Source organism: Myotis brandtii, unplaced genomic scaffold (assembly GCF_000412655.1).
Source record: "Myotis brandtii unplaced genomic scaffold, ASM41265v1 scaffold486, whole genome shotgun sequence".
Lineage (NCBI taxonomy): Eukaryota > Metazoa > Chordata > Mammalia > Chiroptera > Vespertilionidae > Myotis > Myotis brandtii.
The window spans coordinates 1,702,982-1,726,169 of NW_005368569.1; the positions used below are offsets into that span (position 1 = coordinate 1,702,982).

Sequence of the window (23,188 nt, forward strand, 5' to 3'; positions counted from 1 at the left end):
CTAAATATTCTTCCACAGTGTGAACTTCAGCAAGCAAGTCAGTAGCTCAGCAGCCTGCTATGGCAGGCAGTTTGAACCTCTGGTGTCTGGCCAAGCTCAAGTGGTTCTCTCCTGGTGGGACATTGAAATGGACCCTGAGGGGAAGATCAAGTGCACCATGGCCCCCTTCTGGGCACACACAGACCCACAGGAGCTCCAGGTAAGAGTAGGAGCTGAGCATGTTTTCATGTAAATCGGGAAACGTGTCCACTTTTTGTTATGGGAAAATAGCATGTTGACCCTTAGATTCACCAGAATTTAGAGCCAGAAGGGACTGTGTCAGAGTCAGTGTCAAAGAAGAGTTGTTGTTTTAAAGAAAGGCTATTGCCCTGCCGGTGTGGCTCAGTGGTTGAGCATTGACCTGTGAACCGGGAGTTCACGATTCGATTCCCCGTCAAGGCACATGCCCAGGTTGCGGGCTCAGTCCCCAGTGTAGGGTGTGCAGGAAGCATATATATATATATGATAGATCTCTCAGGCCAAGTTCATGGTCAGCACCAGTGGACACAGTGAACTGTAGGGAAGTTACTATGCTGGCTCTCCCATCAGATCAACTTGAAATACAGAACTGTAGCTTGTCTACAGACTCATTTTCTTGGTCTCAAAATCTACCTTTCCCAGGTCAGTTGAAAGTGGGTGGAATTAATGAACTACAGAAAAGGTAATGCAGAGTACTCCTTAACATGTGAAAAGTTGGTCAGCTTCACTTATAAAAACAATGAAGATTTAAACTGCAGTGAGATACCATTTTTTACCTGTTAGTGAATAAAATTCAAAAAGTGGGGCAGCGCACTGTGGTGGAGCCGTGGGGAAGAGCAGGAAGTGATTGTCGGGGCATCCCCGGCACTCAGTGAGGCCCAGTTCCTCACCATGGGAAGTGATGCCACTTCTAGACAGTTAGGCTCTGGATAGATTTGCATATGAGTAGAGTGATGTGTTACAGTCCTGATTTAAAAGACTGGAACACCCCAGAGGGCACCAGTGGAGGACTGGCTAATCCATTATCCTCCATTCAGTGAATGAGGCAGCTCTCTGTGCACTGATGTGGAACAGTCTCCAGGATATATCGCTCAGTGAAGCAAAAGTAGAGGTGCAGAGCAGTATGTGGTATGCCAACAGTGGTGTTACTAAAAATGAGGATATATGTGGATGAGTGTATGTGTGGTATGTGTGTGTAAAGGTATCTTTGGAAGAGTTTATAGAAATCACTAAAAATGGTTACTTCTGGGAAGAGGGATGAAGATGAGGGGTGGAAAGGAAACTTTTTTTTCACTCCTTGACCCTTTTATATCTTTTGCATTTTCTCATGTGCATGTGTTCTCAACCCCTCTACATACACACTCAGGGAAAAGTGGGGAAGGTGCTTCAGAGCTGAGGAATTAGGGCACCGAGTACCTTCCTCTATGTCCCTCCTTCTGTTACTACTTAGAAAAGTGGGGAAGGTGCTTCAGAGCTGAGGAATCAGAGCTTCCCTTTCTCCTGGGAGGCGCTGAGTACCTTCCTCTATGTCCCTCCTTCTGTTACTACTTGGGGGACACTGGCTTTGTTTTGATTGGTTCTAGGTATACGCAGGTGACTTAGGGAAGGCCTAGCAGCCCCCTTTTGGTCCTTGAGTTACTGCTTAGGCCGAAAGGTTATGACTGCTGTGGGATTGTGGTCAGTTCCCTTGGCCTTGTGAGCTTCCCTCTCCAAACTGTCTTCCAGTCCCCTGGCCCAGGTAGGCAGGCATGTATCCAGGCAGTGGGTGTGAACTTCCCTCTTCTATAGCCTTTGTCCTCTGCTGGCTGAGTGTGTGTGTGTGTGTGTGTGTGTGTGTGTGTGTGTGTGAGATTTCCACAGAGTTGAGATTCGCACTAGACTTTGTTCCTCTCCAGGAGTGTGATGTTGCAAAATTACATGGATCCTCATGCTGGAACCACATAATGTCCAAACCAAGACTCAGCTTGGCCCAGTGCTTGGAGCAGGGCCTCCTGTCTAGGCAGCAGTGGTGGGTGCTCATCCCCAGGTCTCCTGACTGTGCGGCTTGTGTCCTTTCTCTACCAGCAGTGACTTTTGGACTGTTAGGAATTCGAGGAGCTGCTAATGAATCTCCCTCCTGACTTCACTAAACTGTTCTTGATCTGAAATCTGCTCAGCCTGTCTCAAGTCTCCTGACTGTGCGGCATGTGTCCTTTCTCTCTACCAGCAGTGACTTTTGGACTGTTAGGAACTCGAGGAGCTGCTAATGAATCTCCCTCCTGACTTCAAAAAACTGTTCTTGATCTGAAATCTGCTCAGCCTGTCTCACCTTAGACAGTGGGTTGTCAGCAGCTCTTTAGCATTAGGACCTGGAAGGCTGGTGTGTGGGAAGGGCACAGTGACAGGGAAGCACTAAGGGAGTACCGAGGGGTTAGGGAAAGGCTTCTTTTGTCTTAGGATCCATTTGCATAGTAGGGAAAGAACAATAGCTTTTAGTGAACCTATTTTTTTCTCCTGTTATTGTTTATTTTTTTCAGAATGTATCTGGTTAGATTTTCATTTGTTAGCTTTTCTGTACAAATAGACATCTTAGCTACAGGGAATGCCATTCACCTGCTTTTTAGTTACATCTAAGAGTAGGTAGGGTCCGATGTGGTCCTGGTATAGAGTGTGCAGGCAGTCTCATCAGAGTTGAGCCAGGCACCCACTGTTTAGGACAATTATTTCTTTTTTTAAAAAAGAGGCTTAAAGATTATAAGAATAATTTTGTTCTATATAAACCTCATTATATAGAACAAAAATGAATTCAGTCACTTGTAGGCCTCCCATCTAAAAGAACTCCCTTTCTTTGCACCCTTTCTAATGCATGGGTTTTTGTCAGACTAATTTTTGTATTTTTCTGCTGCACCATAGTCTTCTTTTTCATCATTTTAAATGTCTGCGAGTTTCTGTCTAAGGAATTATTATCCATTTCTGAACTGTTGCACATTTGGTTTGATCCCAGTTTTTGTGAGTATAAATAATTCTGTAACATGCATTTTTACATAACTATAGCTTTTTTCTTTTCTTTCTTTTTTATTTTTAAAGAATAGTTTATTGATTTTTAGAGAGAGAGGAAGGGAGAGGGGGAGAGAGAGAGAGAGAGAAGAAACTTCAGTGTAAGAGTCGAACATCAATTGGCTGCCTCCTGCATTCCTCCTACTGGGGATTGAGCCTGCAACCCCAGCATGTGCCCTGACCAGGAATCGAACTGGCAGCCTTTAGGTACACAGGATGACATTCAACCAACTGAGCCACGCAGGCCAGGGCAGTTCTTTTCTTTTTTTCCATTTTAAAAAAAATTATTAAACTGGTCCAGTCTCTTAGAAAGTTTTCATTCAGTGTTCCTATAGAGATTCTAAGAGGTTTTGAGTCTTCTCTTTTCTTTGTTTTGTCATTGTTTGTTTTTTTTAGAATAGAATCCTGGATGTGGGGTTTATAATATCAAAAAGGATCGACAAAGCTTATTAAAAGGTTGACTCTGAATCATTGTAAATCGTTTCACAATTTAGAGTTTTCCACATCTTTAAAAACTGTTTAATTCAAAAGAATAAAATAAAACCTTCCTGTACTATTTCCCCAACTTTTTATTTTGAAAAATCTTAAGTCCACAGAATAAGTGAACATGACCGCTAATGTGGCCTTTACTTAAAATTACAATTGTTAACATTTGCCACATTTGCTTTCTTTCTGTCTTCCTTCCTCTCTGCCTTTCTCCTCCAGGCCCCCTTCCCCACAAGAGGGTCAGGAGCCTTCTCCTCCCCTGAGCCCTTCTTGAAGACAGCTGCCCTAGACCACATTTTATCTCCCTAAAGCCAATAGTGTTCCAGCAAGCTTTCCAGCCATTAGCCTTTCTGACTTAAGAATTTTCTTCTTTATCTCTTTGGCCACAGTAGCTATTTGTTGTCCACACTGTGGCCTCCCTGCAAACTGATTTGTGGCTTGGGCTTTGACTCCTGGATTAGAAGCGTTCTCTTGTTGCAGCTAGTGACTGCTGATTCTTCGTTTCCTATTTCAGTGGCGGGACCACTGGATGCAGTGTGTGTACTTCCTGCCGCAAGAGGAGCCTGTGGTCCAGGGCTCAGCCCTCTGCCTGGTAGCCCACCACGACGACTACTGTGTGTGGTACAGCCTTCAGAGAACCAGGTATACCCCGAGCCTCAAGGGGTGGGCACTGGGCCTGTGACACTACGCATTTATGTAAATTCCCCTTTTATAGACTTTATGTGTCTATAATTGGGAATTATAGAGGCATGAGTGGGCACATTTATATCTGAACAGAATAAAATAAGAGCAAAAGTCTGTGACTGGATGTGTCAGCACCTACTGCATGTACTCAGAAGAGGTTGCCACCATTGTGGGGCCCCTACCTGGAACAGACATGTATGAGAATCTTGAATTAGAAGGCCCTCCAAGCTCTAAGTTTGTGTCTATAATTGGGAATTATAGAGGCATGAGTGGGCACATTTATATCTGAACAGAATAAAATAAGAGCAAAAGTCTGTGACTGGATGTGTCAGCACCTACTGCATGTACTCAGAAGAGGTTGCCACCATTGTGGGGCCCCTACCTGGAACAGACATGTATGAGAATCTTGAATTAGAAGGCCCTCCAAGCTCTAACGCCTCTTTGAGAGCCAGAGCCTAGCACGAATCTAGGAAAGGACTGTGGGTGTGTCCTCTGAGGCCCATCTTGATTTCTCTGGGGCAGGTCCCTGTGCCATGTTTTCATGCTCGCTGGTGTCTAGCAGGTCACACTCATCACTCTGTGTCTGTTCATTTACTGGCCCAGCCCCCAAAAGAATGGGAGAATCCATCCAGCACGGCCTGTGTGTGACTGCCAGGCTCACCTGCTCTGGAACCGACCTCGGTTTGGAGAAATCAATGATCAGCACAGAACTGATCAATATGCCCAGGCCCTGAGGACGGTATGTGTCTAGCTTCTTGGGTGCTTGTGGGCAAGGAGATTGTCCCGTGGGTCCCAGCTCATTTGTTGCTTTTCCTTTCTGTGCTCCCTGGTCTGTCTGAGTGACTTCAGCCAGCTCCTTCCGGGGGCGGGGGGAGTGAGGGGGTTTGCTCAGGTGAGCCTGAGCATGTCATGGGACTTCGTGAGGGCTTGTTCTCTGCTCACCCATGAGAGCCTCCAACTGACAGCTTCCCGTTGGCCCCTGCCTTTGTCCCCCTGGAACTTTGCCTTTGTGATCACCCACCAGCAGTTCCTGTGGGTGATCCCAGTGGACCCAGCCACCCATTCTTCCTTTCATCTGCTGCCTCCTTTCTGAAATTTTCTAAAATGTAAATCTGGCCATGTAACTTTCCTCCGTGAAAGCCTTTGCTCCCTGCTGCAGGGGCCTCTCACCTGGGGACCACACACGGGATTTGGAGGGGTATCTCTTGACTCCTTGGAGTAGTATTCAGAAGTATGTGTACATGCATGCATTTTGGTGTAGTGAGGAACCTAACCATCCTAAGTTTCTCTGAGATCTGTGCCCCATAAAGGAATCCCTGTCTTTGGGGAGTCACTCAGCAGGCCCACAGCTGTCTGTGCTGTGACAGAGGCCTGTCCTCGTGGCCTGGGAGGTGGCCAGTGGAAAATGGGGCAGGCTTTCAGGTGGGCCTTCTAGGACAGCTTCCCGATCTCAGGGTCTGGGTTGGGAGAGGTGAGTGAGGTGGATGTGTTGGAGGATGGGGACTGGCTGCCACATGGTGTAGGAACACAAAAAGATCCAGCTGGGCAGTGGGATCTGTCCGTTTGTCAACAAGAATTTCTTGACATACTGTAAGAAAACTTGTGCTGAAGTTGCTCTTCTCTGGCAGGTGCTGAAGCCAGACAGTGTTTGCCTGTGTGTCAGCGATGGCAGTCTGCTCTCCATGCTGGCGCATTACCTTGGGGCAGAGCAGGTACTGGACATTTGCTGTTCTCTTAGCTTCCTGAATGCAGCTCTTGAGTTAGGGTGCCATGTGATCTGGGTACACAGTTCTGCAACTAAAGCCCTTTGCAGGTGAAGCTGCCATCTATGTAGCATGCTTGGTTCAGAGTTATGGGTTTATTGCCTCCGTGTGTCGGCAGGAGTCAGGCTACAACATTGACCTATACCTGCAGCTCCGCTGTCGGCTGCCACCTTGCTCTAGGGTCAGTGCGGAGGTGTGGTCTGGGTACACAGTTCTGTAAAGCCCTTTGCAGGTGAAGCTGCCATCTGTGTAGCATGCTTGGTTCAGAATTATGGGTTTATTGCCTCTCTGTGTCGGCAGGAGTCAGGCTACAACATTGACCTATACCTGCAGCTCCGCTGTCAGCTGCCACCCTGCTCTAGGGTCAGTGCAGAGCATGGGTGCTGTCCAGCGGGTAATGAGCACAGGTGGAGGTGGTTAGGTGGTGCCTTCTGCCTGGGAATGATTTCGCCCCATTTTCATCTTTAATTTTGTTCTCTGTTAAGTGAATCTCCTACACTAATAGCATGTTATTCTCTCTAGGTACTTACAATAGAGAGTTCGGCAGCTTCTCATAGACTGATGAAAAAGGTAAGTGATAATTGTTGTTACTGAAATAATGAGGGGACCTGCGGTGCCTGCCTTCCCAAGTCTGGCACTTACTGCTTTGAAGTAGTGTGGGTACCAAGGGCACTGGGAGAAGCAGCAGCAGCCTGCTTGCTCCGGTCTGGCCTAAAAGTCTTCTAGGGCTGTCATTGATTAGAAACAGATGCATAGACTTCGTTTTGTTTTCTGGCTAAAGAAGTGTAAGCTTTCTCCTCACTTGAAACTAAAAAATTAAATTCTTCCTATGATTTGTTTCTGGGACACCAGTGCCCAGGGAGTCATTGCTCACGGGCTGGCCTGTCTGGTTGGTTCCGTGATGGTTTTCTCCTCCTGGCCAGTGACTGGTTTTGCTTTCTTCTCTGAAGGAGAACCCACCTCCACCAGAACTGCAGGCTTATTGCTAAGTCCTGTAGATGTGCCTGAGAGAGAAATTTCTTTTTCTGTTGCATTTTGTTAGTGATCTCATCCCTGGTGTATAGGATGCCCTGGAGGGGAGAATTTCCACAAAGCAGATAAGAGTGGTGCTCTGGAACTACTTGGCCAGCAAGCTGCAGACAGAAAAAGCAACGTTGAGATGTTTTTTTCTGGACAAAAATAATACTTGTGTTGTTTTATCTCTAAGATCTTAAAGGCTAACCACTTGGAAGATAAAATTAATGTAATAGAGAAACGGCCTGAATTATTAACATCTGCAGACTTGGAGGGTAAAAAGGTGAGTAATGAGAGTTCACAGTAAGGGCACAGCGCTCGATGGCCTGAGCTCTCCCCTCTCTTCTCCAGCCTCATGGAGGGTCCCTGTGGAACTCACCAGCTAGGAAGTGGCCACTGTGGAGGGTGTGAGGAGGGGTGGCAGAGATGCCCGCTGAGCAGATACTTGCACTGCTCTGAACTCTGGCTAATCTCTGCTCCTTGAAGTGAGGGCAGCCAGCTCTGCTGGGAACAACAGCAGCACACTGTGTCCTCCTCCCTGTTCCCTTCACAGCTCTCCTGTGCGCTTCACCTTCCTGTTCACCTCCCGCCGCCGCCGTCAGCCGGGCTTCGTCCCCAGCGGGTGCCTCCCACCTCTTAGTAACCTCTTAGTAACTAAACAGTCTCCTGCATGCTTCCTCTCACCAGGCCCCTGGACCCTACGACCCAGGGCCCTCTCTCTCCTTAACACACTTCTTTGTAGGTTTTTAAGAGACTGCCTCTTCTAGGTTTTCTTATTTTTCCAGTTCCTTCCTCTCAGTCCTTCGTGGGTCTCTCTTCCTTCACTTGATCCTTCCCTGGGAAGTTCTTGGCGCTCCCTCCTTATCTGTCCTCTCTGACTCCTCTCCAGTGATAACATCCTTTTCCACATGGGAATCTGTGAGGGACAAATGTGTCTCCAAGTGTCAACTGGATGTCTTTCCTCACATGTCCCACAGGCCCTTAAAGCTGGAACCCGTCATCTTTCTTGCCAACTTTTTGCACAGATTTTTTGATATATAATTGACATACCATCAACTCAACCCATGTCAAGAGTACAATTTAATGATTTTTTTTTCTTTTAGTAAATTTATAGAGTTGCACAACTATCACACAATCTAGTTTTACAACATTTTCTTCACCCAGCCTCCAGCCCCAGGCAACCACTGATCTGGTTTTTGTCTATAAACTTGTCTTTTCTGGGCATTTCATGTAAGTGGAATAATACAATATATGGTCTTCTCTGTTGGGCTGCTTTCACTGGGCATGTCTTTGAGGTTCATCCATGTTGTAGAATGTGTCAGCATTTTGTTCTCTTTTTTGTTGTTAATCCTTACCTGAGGATATTTTTTTGCTTTGATTTTTAGAGAGAGTGGAAGGGAGGAACAGAGGGGAAAAGAGAGAGAGAGGGAGAGAGACATTGATGTGAGAGATACACATCGATTGGTTTGCCTTCTGCATTTTCCCTGACCAGGGCTGGGGATGGAACCCGCAACCCAGGTACATGCCTTTAACTGGGGATTGAACCCACCACCCTTTGGTGTGCGGGCTGAGGCTCTAATGAAGGAGCCATACTGGCCAGGGCAGTATTTTGTTCCTTTTTAATTCTGATTGGTACCCCATGGTATGACTATGCCACAGTTTGTGTATCCATTCATTTGTTAGGGGTATTTGTATTGTTTCCAGGTTTTGGCTGTTTCAGCGCTGCTGTGAACACTGGTACCTAAGTCTTTGTGAGGATACGTGTTTTCAGCTGCCTAGGCTTAGAATTGGTGGTTCATAAGATATTTTTGTTTTAACTTTTTAAGAAACTGCCAAACTTGTCCAAAGTGGCTGTACCATTTTACATCCCCAGTCATGTACGAGGGTCCCAGTTTCTCTGTATCTTTACCAACACTTGTTGTCTATTGTTTTTATTATGGTCATTTAATGGCTGTGCAGTGATGTCTCATGGTTTTGATATGTGTTTACCAAATGCCTAATGATGTTGAACACCTTTTTATGTGCTCATTTGCTCTTCTGTGTCTTATTTAGTGAAATATCTACTCAGATCTTTTATCCATTTCCCCCCTATGCCTTTTTTTAAAGAACAATTTATGAGCCATTAAAACACACACTTAAGTGATTTATTATATTCATAAGGTCATGCAACATTCACCCCGATCAACTTTAGAATATTTTATCCCCCAAAAGGAGACCCCTTGCCCATTAGCAGTCACTCCCCATTTACCACCAATCCTCCCAGCCCTAGGCAACCACTAATGTACTTTTTGTCTGTATGAATGGCCGTTTCTGGACATTTCATGTAAATGGAGTCATGCAATACGTGATCCTTTTGTGATTGCCTTATTTCAAGATTCATACACATTGTAGCATAAACCAGTATTGCATTTCTTTTTACTGCTGGGTAATAGTCCATTGTATGGAATGGGGAATACCACATTTTGTTTTTCTGTTTATCAGTTGATGGACATTTGGGTTGTTTCTACTTTTTTGGCTACTATGAATGCTGCTATGAACATTCATATACAAGTTGCTCTTTTTCCCCCTCATTGATGAGGATTAAAAAGGCATTTAAATTCTGTAAGCCATTGGCATGGTGCACTGGCTAGATTCCAGGCCACTGGGGTGGTGAATAGAAGTGGTGAGCGGGGCATTCTTGCCTTGTTCCCGATTCTGGGGGTTGGGGAGCACTCAGGACCAACACTTCTCTGTCTTCAGTGTCTTCCTTCTGCGTCTCCGTCACCTCAGCCAGAAACCCCGACATCTTGGACTGGTGCCCTGTCTCATCAGCATCTGCCATGTCTTGGTCTCCCTTTTGCACACTCCCCACTCCTTATAGTACTCACCCAAGTCCCCTCCTGTCCCCGCTCCATCTGCAGGTGGTGTCCTCATAGGCTTCGTGGATGTCAGAGGGCTCTTTCTAAAAACACACCCCTTCTCTGATTAAAGCTTTTAGTGGCCCCCTCTTGCCTCCTCGGCATAGTCCAGTCCCCTTAACCTGTCATCAGTTGCCTTTGGGTGACCTGGCTCCTCTGCATTTCTCTGGCCTCACCCTTTACCACCCTGCCCTGTGTGCTCTTCTGGCGAGCTCCTGAGAGGGCCTCCTCTCCCACCATATGTGCCTCTGTCCGTCCACTGTCTGGAGTCTCCTCTCCTTTGCTTTTCGGACTCCTACTCATGTGTTTCATGTCTGCTTCATTTACTCAGCACATGTGTACTGACCATCTGCTGTGGGCCAGGCACTTTGCTCAGTGCTGAGGTTACTGTGCTGCCAGTGTCCCCATTTCCATGGTGCTCAGAGCCTCGTGAGAGAGATGGAAAACACTGAAAATAAATTGTCCAGATAAGCTTTGAGTGGAGATGTCCAGGGCCATCCTGGAGGCCCTTCCTGATGCTCTTACCTCTGAGGTCCTCCACATGCCCCTTCCATGCTTCTGTCATAGCCTGTCACTCTCCGCGAGGACAGTCCCAGCCTCACCGGCTCCCTCTTCCATTCAGCACTCCTAAGGGTGGGGCTTGTTTCTGTTTTTCATCTCTGTATCCTCACAGGCAGGTTCGGACCTGGCACACTTCTTTGTTGACTGAGTGAGTGAGCAAATGAATGGCCTGTTGCTTCCATGTACCCGTGAAACTTGTGACCTGTGTTTCTTTTCAGAAGAGTCCTTCTGATGTCTTGGTTCTGCTTTTTGCTCTGATCTCCAGGTCTCTCTCCTGCTGGGTGAGCCATTCTTTACCACCAGCCTGTTGCCATGGCACAATCTGTACTTCTGGTATGTGCGGACTGCCCTGGACCAGCACTTGGGGCCTGGCGCTGTGGTGATGCCCCAGGCTGCCTCGCTGCACGCTGTGGTCGTGGAGTTCAGGGTAGGCCACCCAGAGGTTTTTGCAGACGGGACGGGGGTACCTTGCTTTCTTGCAAAGACTTGGGTGTAGATGGTGGTCCTCAGGTCTGTGTGATTTGGCCTCTGCTTTTCTGTTTCAGCACCTGCCGGGCTGAATAGAAGACGCCTGTCTTTTTTTAAATGCGGTAATTTGACATATGAAATGGAATTGGCTGTGTGTTGTCATTGTACAATATGGCTTATCAGAATAATTAAAATACATAAATTAAGAGTTTCAGAAGACGTGCTGTGCAGCTTGCTCTGCTCTCATTAAGAGTCCAGGCTGCACTTGTTAAAAGCCTTTTGAGACGGGAGAGTCACCTTTATGCGAGAAAAAATTGAAAAGCTTCATTTTAATTTTCTCATCAAAGCAGAGCCACAGTCACACAGTCATTTTGGGAAAGGCATTTTTATTAAAAGGATTTTAAAATGCTTTTAACGCGAAATGTCGAGTGAACCTCATTTGATATTTCTTTGATAAGAATGGCTTTGTCCATTGGTAGCTGAGTGACCCCATCACTTAACTTTCTGGGTATTTCTTCTGTGTTATTTGTTTACCTGATGAGATTTCCACATGAATTCTGGTGTTCATGGCCAAAGAAGGAATGTGGAGAGCGATGCTCGTCTCCAGGCAAAAATCCAGGAGAAGGACACAAAGGTGACTGGTCTGAGGGCTTCTGGTCTCCTCCCTCCTGCTGTTCTCACGCTGTTTATTGGTACAGAGCCTTATAGATTTTTTCCTGAAGAAAATGGTGTTCAGGATGGACAGAGAGCAAGAAACCCTAGCCCAGTAGCTCTGGCCAGTTGTCTCCTTGTGGGAGAGGACTTGGGGTCATGTCACAGAACTGTCCTCAACTTTGGGGGCTCTCTTCTAGGTCCTCAACCTTGGGTGTGTCCTCTAGGCATGTGAAAACAGCACGATGTGCTTAAGGTTTGGGGCTGGGGACACCCCAGCTTGACCTCACTGACCCTCTTTATCTTGTTGCCACACTTCCCTGTGGCCCCTGTGGGTGCGGGCGTCGGGGTTCCCTGGCGGGTGGGTGTCAGTGAAGACTGTGCCTTCCTCGTAGGACCTGTGGCGGATCCGGAGCCCCTGTGGCGACTGTGAAGGCTTTGATGTGCACATCATGGATGACATGATTAAGGTAGATGGGGCTGCAGCTCCCACCCACAGTGTTCCTCCCACCCACTCCACATCACCACAGGCCTCTGACAGGGACGTCTGGCTTCTGTGGAGAGACATGGGTTGGGCAGTGTGAGCAGCAGCTCTTCTGTTGGGGCCGGGCGTATTTATTCTGCTTGGCTCATCATGAGCATTAGTCTGAGAGCCATTGTGTCTCAGGGTCTAGTACCAGGCCATTCTTGGCCCTGTGCTGTAACCCCTGAATCAGAATCGGTTGCCTCCCATACATGCCCTGCCCAGGGATTGAACCCACAATCTAGGTATGTGCCCTGATTGGGAATTGAACCAAAACCTTTTGTTGGAGGGATAATGCTCTAACAGCCCAGGGCTCTGTTCACATTTTTCTACAATGATTGTGGATTGTTCACATAAATATATTTTTTGAAGTAAATAAATCTACCAGATATTTTCAGTTTGCCTGCCCCTCCACAGTTAACCACTGACTGTTCCATGCTTCTAGAAATCTTTGTGCTGTGTCACTGCACACTCTAGCCTCCTCTGACCACTTCTTAGGCTCCTTCTTGGCCTCTCCCTTCCTTTCCATCCCCTAAGCTGTCATGTGTTCTAGGTCTCCCTCAGGCCCCTTTCCTTACCAGTCCCCTGCCCCCTCTCTGTTGCAGGATAATGTTTGCATCTGTCCTGAGCTCAGACCAAATAGCTAAGAGCAGTGTACCCTCCACTGAGATGTCCTCAGGCACTCTGACCTTGATGCTTCCAAATTCACATGCTTTTCCCCCATCCCCAGCCTGGCTTCTTCCAGGGCTCCCATCCTCGGCCTGCCACCACCTCAGACCCAGGTACCAAGCACTGGGCTCAGGGCCTGGGCATCCTCCCAGGCAAGTCCTCGCCTTCACTTGTACTTGGTCATCAGGTTCCATAACCGTCAGGTCATCAGTGAGCCCCAAATCCAGTTTTCTTTCCCTGCTGCTGCTCTGGTCTGGGCCACTTCCTCTTGTCTGTGACCATGTAGCCTCCTGCCTCCCCCACTCGACCATTCCCCACTTGGAGCTCAAATACACCTGTAGATCCTGAGTCTGGCCCTGTCTACCCCCTGTGGGAAAACCTGTGAGGCCCCTGTCCCTTCCCCCTGCAGAGTCACCCCTTCAGAGTCACTGACCCCTGCTGCTAGGCCTGCTCTTTCCTCAGTTTTGTCCACTCTCCTTGCAACCAACTCCCGTGTGACCTTAGGAGGCAGCTCTGAGGTCACCCCTCCAGGCAGCTCTCTTGTCCAGCCCTGTCTCTGCAGGAGTCAGCGCTCCTCGGCACCATGGTTGCTTGTCTCTGCGTTGTCTAGACTGGGATCCTCATGTGGGGGTGATCTGTCAGCTGTAGTGCTTAGTAAGGGCCACCTAACAGGCGAGTGTCCAAGCACCAGGTGTTGTCATCAGTGTGGACATTTGGTCCTCAAAGTAGCTTGTGAGATAAGCAGTGTCATCCCATTTTAAAAAGGGAGAAAGTGAGGCTTAGAGAGGTGAAGTGACTTGCTGGGGAGACAGCTCATGAATGGCACAGGGAACAGAGAAGCCATGGTCTGTGAGGACCCACTGCCCCATGAGACTCTGGCATTTACCCTGAGGGACGGGACCATGGAGGCGAGGGGCCACTGGCATGGACCCTGGAGGTGGGGACATGAGCCCCTTGCCTCCTGGGCATCCTGGTCCTGTCTCTGCAGAGCCTCAAATCTCCTTCCCTTCTCAGCATGCCTTGGACTTTAGGGAAAGCAAGGAGGCTGAGCCCCACCCGCTGTGGGAGTACCCATGCCGCAGCCTCTCCGAGCCGCAGCAGATCCTGACCTTTGATTTTCGGCAGCCAGTCCCCCCGCAGTCTGTCCATGCTGAGGGCTCCATTGAGCTGAGGAGGTGAGTGTTGGCTCCTGAGTGGGAGTGTTGGGGAAGGAAATAAGGGGGCGGGAGTGCCTGCTTTCTGTCTAGCAGTTACTGCCCATGTGGCTAACCACTTGATGGCCTTCCTTGTCTCAGCCTTGCCCTTCTTGGTCTAAAGTGGCCCTGAGTGTATAGAGGGTCCTCACAGCCTCTGGGTAGGAGGCGGTGCCCAAGTGGGGTTTGCTTTTCCCTCTGCATCTCAGGCTCCCTTTGAGCTAACAGCATATTGGATCACAGCTGCAGAGAAATGTGAATTTGGTTGCTATGGTTACCCATTGGACCATTTTTCTCCTGGGAACTAAAGCAGGTTAGGAATTGGCGAGGGCACTCACTGTGAGGCATGGTCAGGCCCACCCAGCTCCAGCTCCCTTCATGGGAGGAGCTGCTGCTCCCAGAGGAAGAGCCCCCTGGCTGGAGCCCTGAGCCCAGGGCCCTTTGGGGCTCCTCTGATGAGGGGAGGCAGGCAGAGACCATCTGGGCCTGCCATCCAGGGTATCAGGGAGGGTTCTTCCAGCATGCGGTGCCAGGACTGTGCTCTGAGCCTCTGGACCAAGCCTTTCTGTGACCGCAGGCTAAGGAGGCCGGTCCTGTGGCTGACCTGCCCTGCCCCAGGCTTACCCAATACGTGGCCAGACTGTGAGGAGTGAGGGGGCTTTGGTTGTGGCTCTTCTTGTTCAGCATTTTACTGAGTGGTTTTTAGTCAGGCGGAGTGTCAAGAGCCTCCTGACTGGGCAGGTGGAAGTAGGGAAGAAGCAGAGGTTTCTGGAAAGCAGAGGGGAGCCATGGCCATGCTCACCATCTCTTGTGGTGCTGTTTCTGTTTGACCAAACATCTCCCTCCCCCAGGCCTGGGAGGAGCCACGGGGCTGTCCTGTGGATGGAATACCACCTGACCCCGGACAGCACCATCAGCACTGGCCTGCTGAAGCCTGCAGAGGACAAGGTAGTGCTGTGCACACGGGCCCAGAGTGGCTGACCCTGAGAGACAGTCCTGTTGAGGGGGCTGCATCACCACTGTGCTCTGGGTGTTCCTGGGACACGGTCAGCCAGATGGGAACCTGGTCCGAGCAGCAGCTTCCCACTGCGAGCTTTTAGCAGGGGAGGCTGGCCAGAGAGGGCTTAGCTGCTGGCCGCCCTCACCACCTTCTGCTTCTGCTGCAGGGATACTGTTGCTGGAACCCACACTGCAAGCAGGCCGTGTACTTCTTCAGCACCATGCTGGACCCCAGAGCACCTCTGGGAGGCCCGCAGACAGTCAGCTACACTGTGGAGTTCCAACCCCTCACTGGAGATGTCACCATGGATTTCACACTCTCTGATACCCTGAGTGATGGGCGCTGACCCTCACTTAAGAAATAAAGTGGCCCGAGAGGCTCTGGGCTCTGAATGGTGTGGCTTTCTGGGAAGGAAGTTGAAGGTGCTGCTCCTTTCAGGCCCCCGCTCAGTTTCTGGGTATGGAGACCTCGTCCCTTTTTCATTTTCACACTGCTGGCTCCTCGCTCCAGGTGTGGCAGGCAGCATGGGCTGCTGGCTGAACTTGAAGCCGAGAAGTGGGCAGGGAGCCCACTCTGCAGTGGTTCCGATGTGCTCAGAAAGCTCTAAGGCTTCAGAACCACTTTTCTGGGCCTCATGTGCTGAGGCGACTGGGCTGCCCGTGGTGGTCGCCAGCCTTGCCTGTGCGCTGGGACTTCTGCCTGGCTCTGGCTAGGAGGGGCTTCCAGGGACCTTGATGCTGACTCATGGCCGGGCTGAGGACCGGGTTCTGGCCCTTTCACTCGATGGGTAATGTCACCAAGCCACATTCCTAAGCATTTGGCTTTAGTGTGCAGCACCAGCAGGCGACCACAACCTGACAACGGACACCAGGCTGCTGTTCAGAAGACAGGGAGGAGGCTGTTCCAGAGCAGTTCCTGAGATGCAGATCCAGGGAACCAGCCACCAGGAGAGGGAGCCAGGAGGTACAACCCTTTCCGTGTGCCCCCCCTCTTTCCTGTGCCTCCCACCACCTCAGAAGTCCAGGGCAGATGAGTCCACTGCTTCTGCCCCTGACCCTCAGAATGCCCTTTTGCTGTTTACCACCTGCCCTGGGGTTGGAGTCCGAGCAGGGCCCGGCCCCAGCTTGTCGCTCAAATAAGTGGAGAACACCAGCCTTGAGCCTCACAGTTTTATTTTCTCCTTGTGATCCATCCTTCCTTTCAGCACCAGTAAAGGAGAAAAACACCTCTCTTTTCAAAATATTTTATCAGGTGAAAGATTGTTTTTCTTCTAGGGAAGAATCGTCTGGATATATATTTGATAATGTTTTTACCAAAACCTTAGGTGTGCTTACCATATAAAACCCCTAATGTCCCATGAGGATACAATACAGAAAAAAATACAGAAATTAAAAAAGTCTTTTTTTCTTTTTTAAAACAGTATTTCTAAATCTCAGCAAGTTAATACAATAGTTAAAAAGCATCAAGATTAATATTCATACTTAAAACTTAAGGTGGTTTGGACAAATGAAAATGACCATTTCCTTCCCAAGCTGACCCTGCCTCCTGGCTTCTCTGGAGAAGGCCAGGCCCAGGGCAGGTGCAGGAATTTGGTTGGGGATTTGGGTAACCCCTCTGTCTGCCCCTCCCAGGCCAAACACACAGAATATGAGATCCTGGCAATGTTTCTTTTCTTTCTTTTTTAAAAATTAAAATGGAAAAGTCTGGCTTGTGCACGGCCCCGGGAGTCCACAGGCTTCAAGAAACATGTGGTTGGGTGATGGCGGCCTCGGTACTGAGGCCACATCAGGGAGTTGCTAGGGCAGCTGGGAGGTGGTACACCAGGGCCGGCTGCAGAGGCGACCTTGTTAGGACAGGAAGTGACTGAGGCACAGGGAGGTATGACTTGCCTAAGGCCGCCCTGTGAGAGGAGAGAAGCATGTGCCCCTGCACAGTGGCCCCCATCCAGCTGCCCTAGGAGGGAGGCAGCCCCTCTGAGGGCTGGGCGCCATGAGGTTTCTCTGCTTCAGGAGCCCTAGCCTGTCTCCCCTGCGCTCCTGGGCACACAGCCGAGCTGCAGCCTGGGGTCCTTGGCTCAGGCCCCACCACCTAGGCATTGTGCCTGCCCAGTAGGGCCCTGCCTGTGTGAGTAGATTCCTGGCTGCTCCTGGGAGTGAGGGGCCCTCTGACCCCACAAAGCCTGGCTAAGACTCGGAAAGCCAGGCCCTTGGAGGAGGGGCACAGCAGAGCTCAGGTGGGACTGTGTTCTCAGTGGTGAGTAGCCCCTCATGGCTCTGGACCCCAGGGGCAGGGCTGGGAAGTATTGAAGCCCTCAGCTCTGCCACTGCCCTGGCCAGGTGGGTTCTGACAAGCCAGTGCCACGGTGGGTATAGCTTGTCCTCTCCCAGCACAGGACCTGACCTCTGGATGGCTGCTTGGACCCCTCTTGGTCCCTCTTGCAGCTCAGTGGGTGACAAGGCACAGTGTCAGCGCACCGACACCAGAGGGTCCTGGGCAAAGCTGGCTTCAAGCTAGGTGGGCACAGGTCAGGGCACTGGGAGGAGGGGAGATAAATGGGGGTTGTCAAGAACAGTCCCCTGAGCTGGGGGAGCCTCACACCTGGAAATGGACACAGCCTTCTCTGTGTGACTGTAGGGAGTGTCCCCAGGTGTTTATAAAGGCAGGTGGGCGGAGGCAGTGCTGCCATGGGGTGATGAGCTGCAGGCCTCACCTATAGGCTTTGCCACGCCCAGTGCCTGGGTGCCTGGGGCTGGCCCTGGGCACCTAGTGGCAGAGTGGGCATCTATGTGCCTGGATGCCAACCAGTACCACTCCTTGCCCTGTGCAAGCAGTGGCCCCTGACCTTGCCACCCGCAGCCTGCCCACTGGTGAGGGGGGGACAGGTCGCCCTCTGCACTTTGGCCCCAGGGTCACTTTTGAGGGTGGGTCTGGGGGACAGAGCCGCAGCCCTACCCAGAGGCAGGCGGACAGTTCCTGAGCTCCTCCAGCATATGGATGGGGCAGTCCCCAGGGAAGGATTGGTCCCAAACCAGAAGGGTGTCTGGAGGAGAGAGGGGATCAGGCAGAAAGAGGAGGTGTTGGTTTTGGCAGAAGAGAAGCTACACATTTATCATTTTCAAAACCAGCAGCGCCCTTTCCACTGCATCCGGGAGCTCCCCTCTCCCTGGAGAAGTGGTGCTCTCTCCTCAACTTCCTGTTTCCACTTAGAGTGGGTCCCAGGCCAGGAGGGGTGCCTGTCTCAGGAAGAGCAGCGTTCTCCCTTGCAGTTTGCAGACCCTCTAAAGTGAAGGGTTGTTTCTGGTGTTGACTCTTTCTGTTTTTCTTTTTAAAATGTAATCGCCCTTGAATGCAAGACCCTGGGAAGAGCCCGGGCTTGTGGTGACTGGACACAGCCCTCACGGTCCCTGCTCGTGAGCCGACCCAGCTGCAGGCTGCGCGCTGGCGGCCCTGTGCCCAGGAATGCTTCTTTGGCTGGTTCTGATTGTGTTTGGAGTTTGGCCTTGGGTGAGGCCTGAGCAAGGGGTCTGTGTGACTATGGCGTGGCACATGGCATGCGGGCAGCGTGCATGCGAGGGTGCAGGCATGCGAGACAACATGACAGCAGACAGAAATAATGAACCCTGGACGAAGCTTGAGAAAAGATACAAAGAGTACAGAAACCCGGTTCTCATACTAACCCACGGGTTACAAACTAGGTTGTGCTGTAGATTTGTAGAAAATCACGTTTTGAAAGAATGGCACTGGTTGGGTAGCTAGGGCTCCTCGGGCTGACCTGACTCCTGTTCGCAGCTAGTGCCCAGAGGTGCAGGGCAGCGCTGGTTGCAGCTCACCCGGGGATGACCTCGGCTCCCCCAGCCCCTGCCCTCTCCCTGGCATTGCTGCTGGAGGGGACATGGCCAGAAAGGGGCTTTGGCTCAAAGGACTAGCAGAGGCCAGGCTGCTGTGATGACTTGGCTGGTCTACGCCTCCTCATCGCCCGTAGACACCATTAACCGCATGGCCACTGGGAGGTGGTCGGTCAGGCCGGACAGCTGGGTGATGAAACTGAATTCTTCCACCTCCTGGGGTTGGGGGAAGAGAAACATCCTGATTAGACCCAAAGGACACCACGCAGAGGCAAGGGTGGGGCCTGGGCTGGGGCCGGTGGGTCTTCCTAAGGGCAGAGGGGTGGGAGGATCCCGAGGGCCCCATAGGTCTCTTGGACTGGCAGGACTCACTTTCAGAGGAGAGCTCAGTGCCGTTGAGGGGTACAGGGCTCAGGGTCCCCTATCTATGGGCATGGCCTGGCTGCCCAACCCCAGACTCACAGCCTTCCAGTCCGGGCACAGCCCCTCCTCTGCATACAGCATGTAGTCGATGCGCCTGCCGTTGCCCTTCAGCACATCCTTGCGTCCCTTCTGGCCTGCCCCCGAGTTCTTGCTGGTGGGGAAGGCGAGGTACTCCCGGCGTCCCTCCTCACTCTCCAAGACCCTGCTCATGCAAACAGGAGGCAAGCTGAGCCCCCGCCCCCGCCCCAGGCCCCAAGTCCTGAGTGTGGAGCCAGGTTCTCATCCCGAGAGAAGCAGGTCAGACCGCACCCCTGTGTTTAACAGCTGTCTTCCTTGTGGGCCCCAAAAAGGAGGGAGGGAAACTGAGTCTGAGGCTGCACGTTCCTGACTGAAACTATCCTGGAATGCTCCATGTCTTCCTCGGGCTGGCCAGCACTCGCTTTCTCTTTCTGAACTGGGAGTTTGGCTGTGGCTACAGCTTGGACCCTGTGCAGCCCAGAGACTGTGCCTGAGTCGGGGACAGAACTGCCTGTCCCCTCTGCAGAATAGGGTTCTGCTCTGAGCCAGTAGGGTCCCGTTTGGGGGAACTTGGTCTTTACAGTGAACCTCAGGGACCCTTCTCGGGAAGACCCCAGAACCCCATGACTTATTTCAGGTCCAGGGGGTGGTGGGGAGCTAGGAGAGCACCCAGGCCCCATCCCAGGACTGGACTCTAGTGTCAGTCTGTCCCTGAGCAGCTGTGCCAAACCTCAGAGCTTCCATTTCCTCTGATACAAGAATGATTGCTGTGGGCCCCAGGACCAGGGGACCAGGAGTGCCAAGAAAGTAATAATGGGATGTGACTATCATCCTGTTCCTCAGAGGAAGGAAAACCACATGGGTGCTTAAGTGCTAGCCAAGGTTCTACAGGGAGACCGGGGTGCTCGGGGGGGTGTTAACACCCTGAATTCCGGGTCTCCTGACTCCCTGTCTGCCATCTGTCCTGCCAGGTTTCCTGCAGAGTCTGAGCACCCGTGGGGAGGAGCCTTCATGGGAGACTGTCACAGAGGCAGCTGCAGGCCGATGTCAGGGGCAAAGTGGCATCCACTAAGAGACCCTGGATGGGTAGAAGGGGCACCTGGACAGGCACAGCCAGCAAACATGGGTTTCTACAAGGCCTTTACCAGCATTGAGATAAATACACTAATGAATGCAGAACATTGGTACCTCTCAGAAATATAATCCATTACTGTCCTTTGCCTTTGATAATTAATTCCAGCATCAGTGATCTGCGAGTTACTGATAGTCATTTTTTAATCATCAGCTCATAAAAAGATAATTTTCTCGGCATAGGATGATGTTTCAAATTTAGTCTGTAATCTAATTAATTGGCTCAAATTAGCTGCAAGGAGCCATTGCCATGACTCTGTGCAGTCTTGGGCTGTGAATTATAAATTGGTTCTGCTGCTCGCTTCTCAAACGTGTCCTTTATGGAAGTGTCATTGGGTTCAAGAATGAAATTTGGTTGCAATGGAACTGCCTCTACTTTGAAAATAACTGGCTTTCTAGCATGTTAGCTTTGCTTGTATTTTCATTTGCCTGATTGGTGGCGAACAGTCGCTGGGCTCCCTGGAGCAGGTGTCATCCCCAGGGCTCTTTGGCAGCCGTCAGCATTGCCCTGGAAAATTCTGGTCCCTTTTCCTGTGCCTGGCAGGGCCCCAAGGCAGGCTCCCAAGGCAGACAGGGGTTGGGATTGGACTGGCTCTTGTAGAGCGAGCCAGGGCTGCAGGTGTGGGAAACACCGCCTCAGGCCTACTTTGGGGCTTCTCCGTAAGGCGGATCCCCGGCAAGAATGCCTCCAGGGCCTCCACCCACCCCAGCTCTGTCCCTGAGGCTCTCACGGGCTTCCTTCTCTCTCTGCCCTGATTATAGCCATCTCCCCACAGTGAGTCAGGGCTGGGTGCTCAGCCCAGAACCCGGCACGCCTGGCCCCACCACAGCGGGGTGCTTACTTTTGTAGGTTGTCAGGGGAGCTCACATCCTCATCGTTGATGCCATCCTGGTCCAGCATGGTACCTGGGGACGAGGGGTGAGAGCAGTCACTGCAGGTAGGACCCAGCCAGCCTCCAGGAGGCATCTGCCAGCCTGGGTGTCCCAAATCCCCCAGCACTGGGGTCTTGGGAGCAAGTCCTGGAGGTCCCTCTAGGAAGCACGTGGGGAGCCCAGGCTTGGTGCACTGTCAGGTCTCAGCATGGTGGGCTCAAAACCTGGTAGTGCCCCTCCCCTGCCCCTGTTCCCCTCTACCCACATTGCCTGCCCCCAGCGCCAGCTCACCAATTGCCCATGGCTTCTCCTCGCCAGGCCCCAGGCGGCAGGGGTCCTTGTAGCGTGTAAACAGGGAGTGCTGCTGCTCCAGCTTGTCGTCTGCAGGGAGGGAAGGAGGCAGGCTCAGAGAGGGAAGTGACCCACCCTGCGTTCCAGTTTGTCCTGCTAACTCATGAAGCTAGAGGGCCTTTCTGAGACCCCGGAGAGGAAGGACAGGTCACTGAGTGGGCCTGACTGGATGGAACCCCTCCTGACAGCCTCTTCCTATATGTGCTGGCTCCCCACCCTCACTCAGGAAGACCTGAGGAGCACCCAGCATTTGGAGCTGGCATCAGGCATGTGACGAAGAGGGGCCACAGGGCTGCAGTAGAGGGGATGTGTTACATGGTAGGTGCCTTTCTTCCCACAAACCTTTGAGTTGCCACCCTGGGGATGCCTTCTTAGTTGTGAAGAAACAGCTGTCAGCAGGTGAAGGCACCGCCCTGTGCACCCTGAGGGTTAGGGCCATGCCGCTCACCCATCCTCTGTTTCTGCTGGGGCTGTGGCTAGAGTGGAAGGAGCCCGGGAGCCCAGGCTTGGGGGAAGCTCAGAGCTGCCCCAGTTCCCAGGAGGTCCCTGGGATGAGCATGCTCATCAGATTCACAGATCAGATATTTAAATCAATTGTTTGAAATTTCACCCATGATGAACTTGGAGTCTAATGGTTTAAGGCATGATTTGTAGGGTTCAATTCCCAGTCCCACCACTTCACTGGCGGTGTGACCTTGGACTAGTTACTCCACCTCCGGAGGTGTCAGCTTCCTCTTCCATACCATATGGGTAAATACAGTGCCCACTCTTGGGGTTGTTATGAGACTTAACTGGCACAGGTGGCCCATGACCAACCATTAGAATTGTGCCTGGTGCAGAGTAAGGGCTGAATAAAGACCTGATGAGTGTATTAGCTGACTCGTCCTCAGTCTGAATTTCAGAGGCTCCAAGCCTTCCCTTCACAGGTTCGTTTTTAGGGCATCTTGTCTCCAGCAAGGAGGCTTCTGAGCTTTCTAGGCAGAGTGTGGGTGCTTCTCATTCCAGGATTTCTAGGGGGCAGAGAAATCGTCGTCTTGCTGACATCCCACCCACATGCTCACAAGGAGCAGGAAGTTCTTCGAGCTGCCTAACTGTGTTGCTAGCTGTGACTGGAACCCCCACCCTCCCCCAGGAGCCAACCGGAATGGGGAGGAACCCAGCTTCACCGGAGGAGCAGTTGTCAAAGTTCAAATCTCCACAGACGATGTCAAACGCCACCAGCTCCTCGGGGTTGGCTGTGCTGGACGAGGAGGTAGATTTTCGGAAATCAGCCAGCCATTCCAGAAGCATGTCCAGCTGCTCGCACCGGATGGCGCTGTCTTCTGCGGAGCGGAACCACAGAGACCCGATGACGAAGCTGCAGCCAGGCCCCAGCCAGGCCCTGGGGAAAGGTCCTCCACCCCCAGACAAGTGCGGGCCGCCAGACCCTACCTTCCGGGGCGTGCAGGTGTGTACAGGTGATGTACCCGACGATTCTTTGGTCCTGAGGTGTGCTTCCCACCTGCACCTGTGGAGTAGGAGGTGAGGTGTCGGTGGGGAAGTCTAAGTAGTCATTGCTCTGAACACAAAGGGACACTGACATCA

General features: G+C 51.3%; 2 protein-coding genes across 5 annotated transcripts in view; one reads left to right on the forward strand and one right to left on the reverse strand.

Moving 5' to 3' along the window:
- Positions 1–15,355, forward strand: part of PRMT7 (protein arginine methyltransferase 7) — a 35,997-nt gene extending 20,642 nt beyond the window's left edge. Inside the window, exons 7-17 of the mRNA XM_014547813.1 lie at positions 19–199; positions 4,055–4,182; positions 4,828–4,963; positions 5,853–5,936; positions 6,510–6,557; positions 7,195–7,284; positions 10,725–10,886; positions 11,974–12,048; positions 13,785–13,945; positions 14,815–14,911; positions 15,130–15,355. Of these exons, the coding sequence (XP_014403299.1) occupies positions 19–199; positions 4,055–4,182; positions 4,828–4,963; positions 5,853–5,936; positions 6,510–6,557; positions 7,195–7,284; positions 10,725–10,886; positions 11,974–12,048; positions 13,785–13,945; positions 14,815–14,911; positions 15,130–15,309 (1,342 nt within the window). The 3' untranslated portion in view covers positions 15,310–15,355. The remainder of the gene's footprint in view (positions 1–18; positions 200–4,054; positions 4,183–4,827; positions 4,964–5,852; positions 5,937–6,509; positions 6,558–7,194; positions 7,285–10,724; positions 10,887–11,973; positions 12,049–13,784; positions 13,946–14,814; positions 14,912–15,129) is intronic.
- A 763-nt stretch (positions 15,356–16,118) lies between these two features.
- The window catches only part of SMPD3 (sphingomyelin phosphodiesterase 3, neutral membrane (neutral sphingomyelinase II)), a 77,405-nt gene continuing 70,335 nt past the window's right edge, over positions 16,119–23,188 (reverse strand). For all 4 annotated transcript variants that reach the window (XM_014547814.1, XM_005876440.2, XM_014547815.1 and 1 more), the window contains 6 exons: positions 23,036–23,111; positions 22,771–22,926; positions 21,545–21,634; positions 21,223–21,286; positions 19,271–19,433; positions 16,119–19,024 (listed from right to left, as the gene is read on the reverse strand). In XM_014547814.1, the coding sequence (XP_014403300.1) occupies positions 18,923–19,024; positions 19,271–19,433; positions 21,223–21,286; positions 21,545–21,634; positions 22,771–22,926; positions 23,036–23,111 (651 nt within the window). In that variant the 3' untranslated portion in view covers positions 16,119–18,922. The remainder of the gene's footprint in view (positions 19,025–19,270; positions 19,434–21,222; positions 21,287–21,544; positions 21,635–22,770; positions 22,927–23,035; positions 23,112–23,188) is intronic.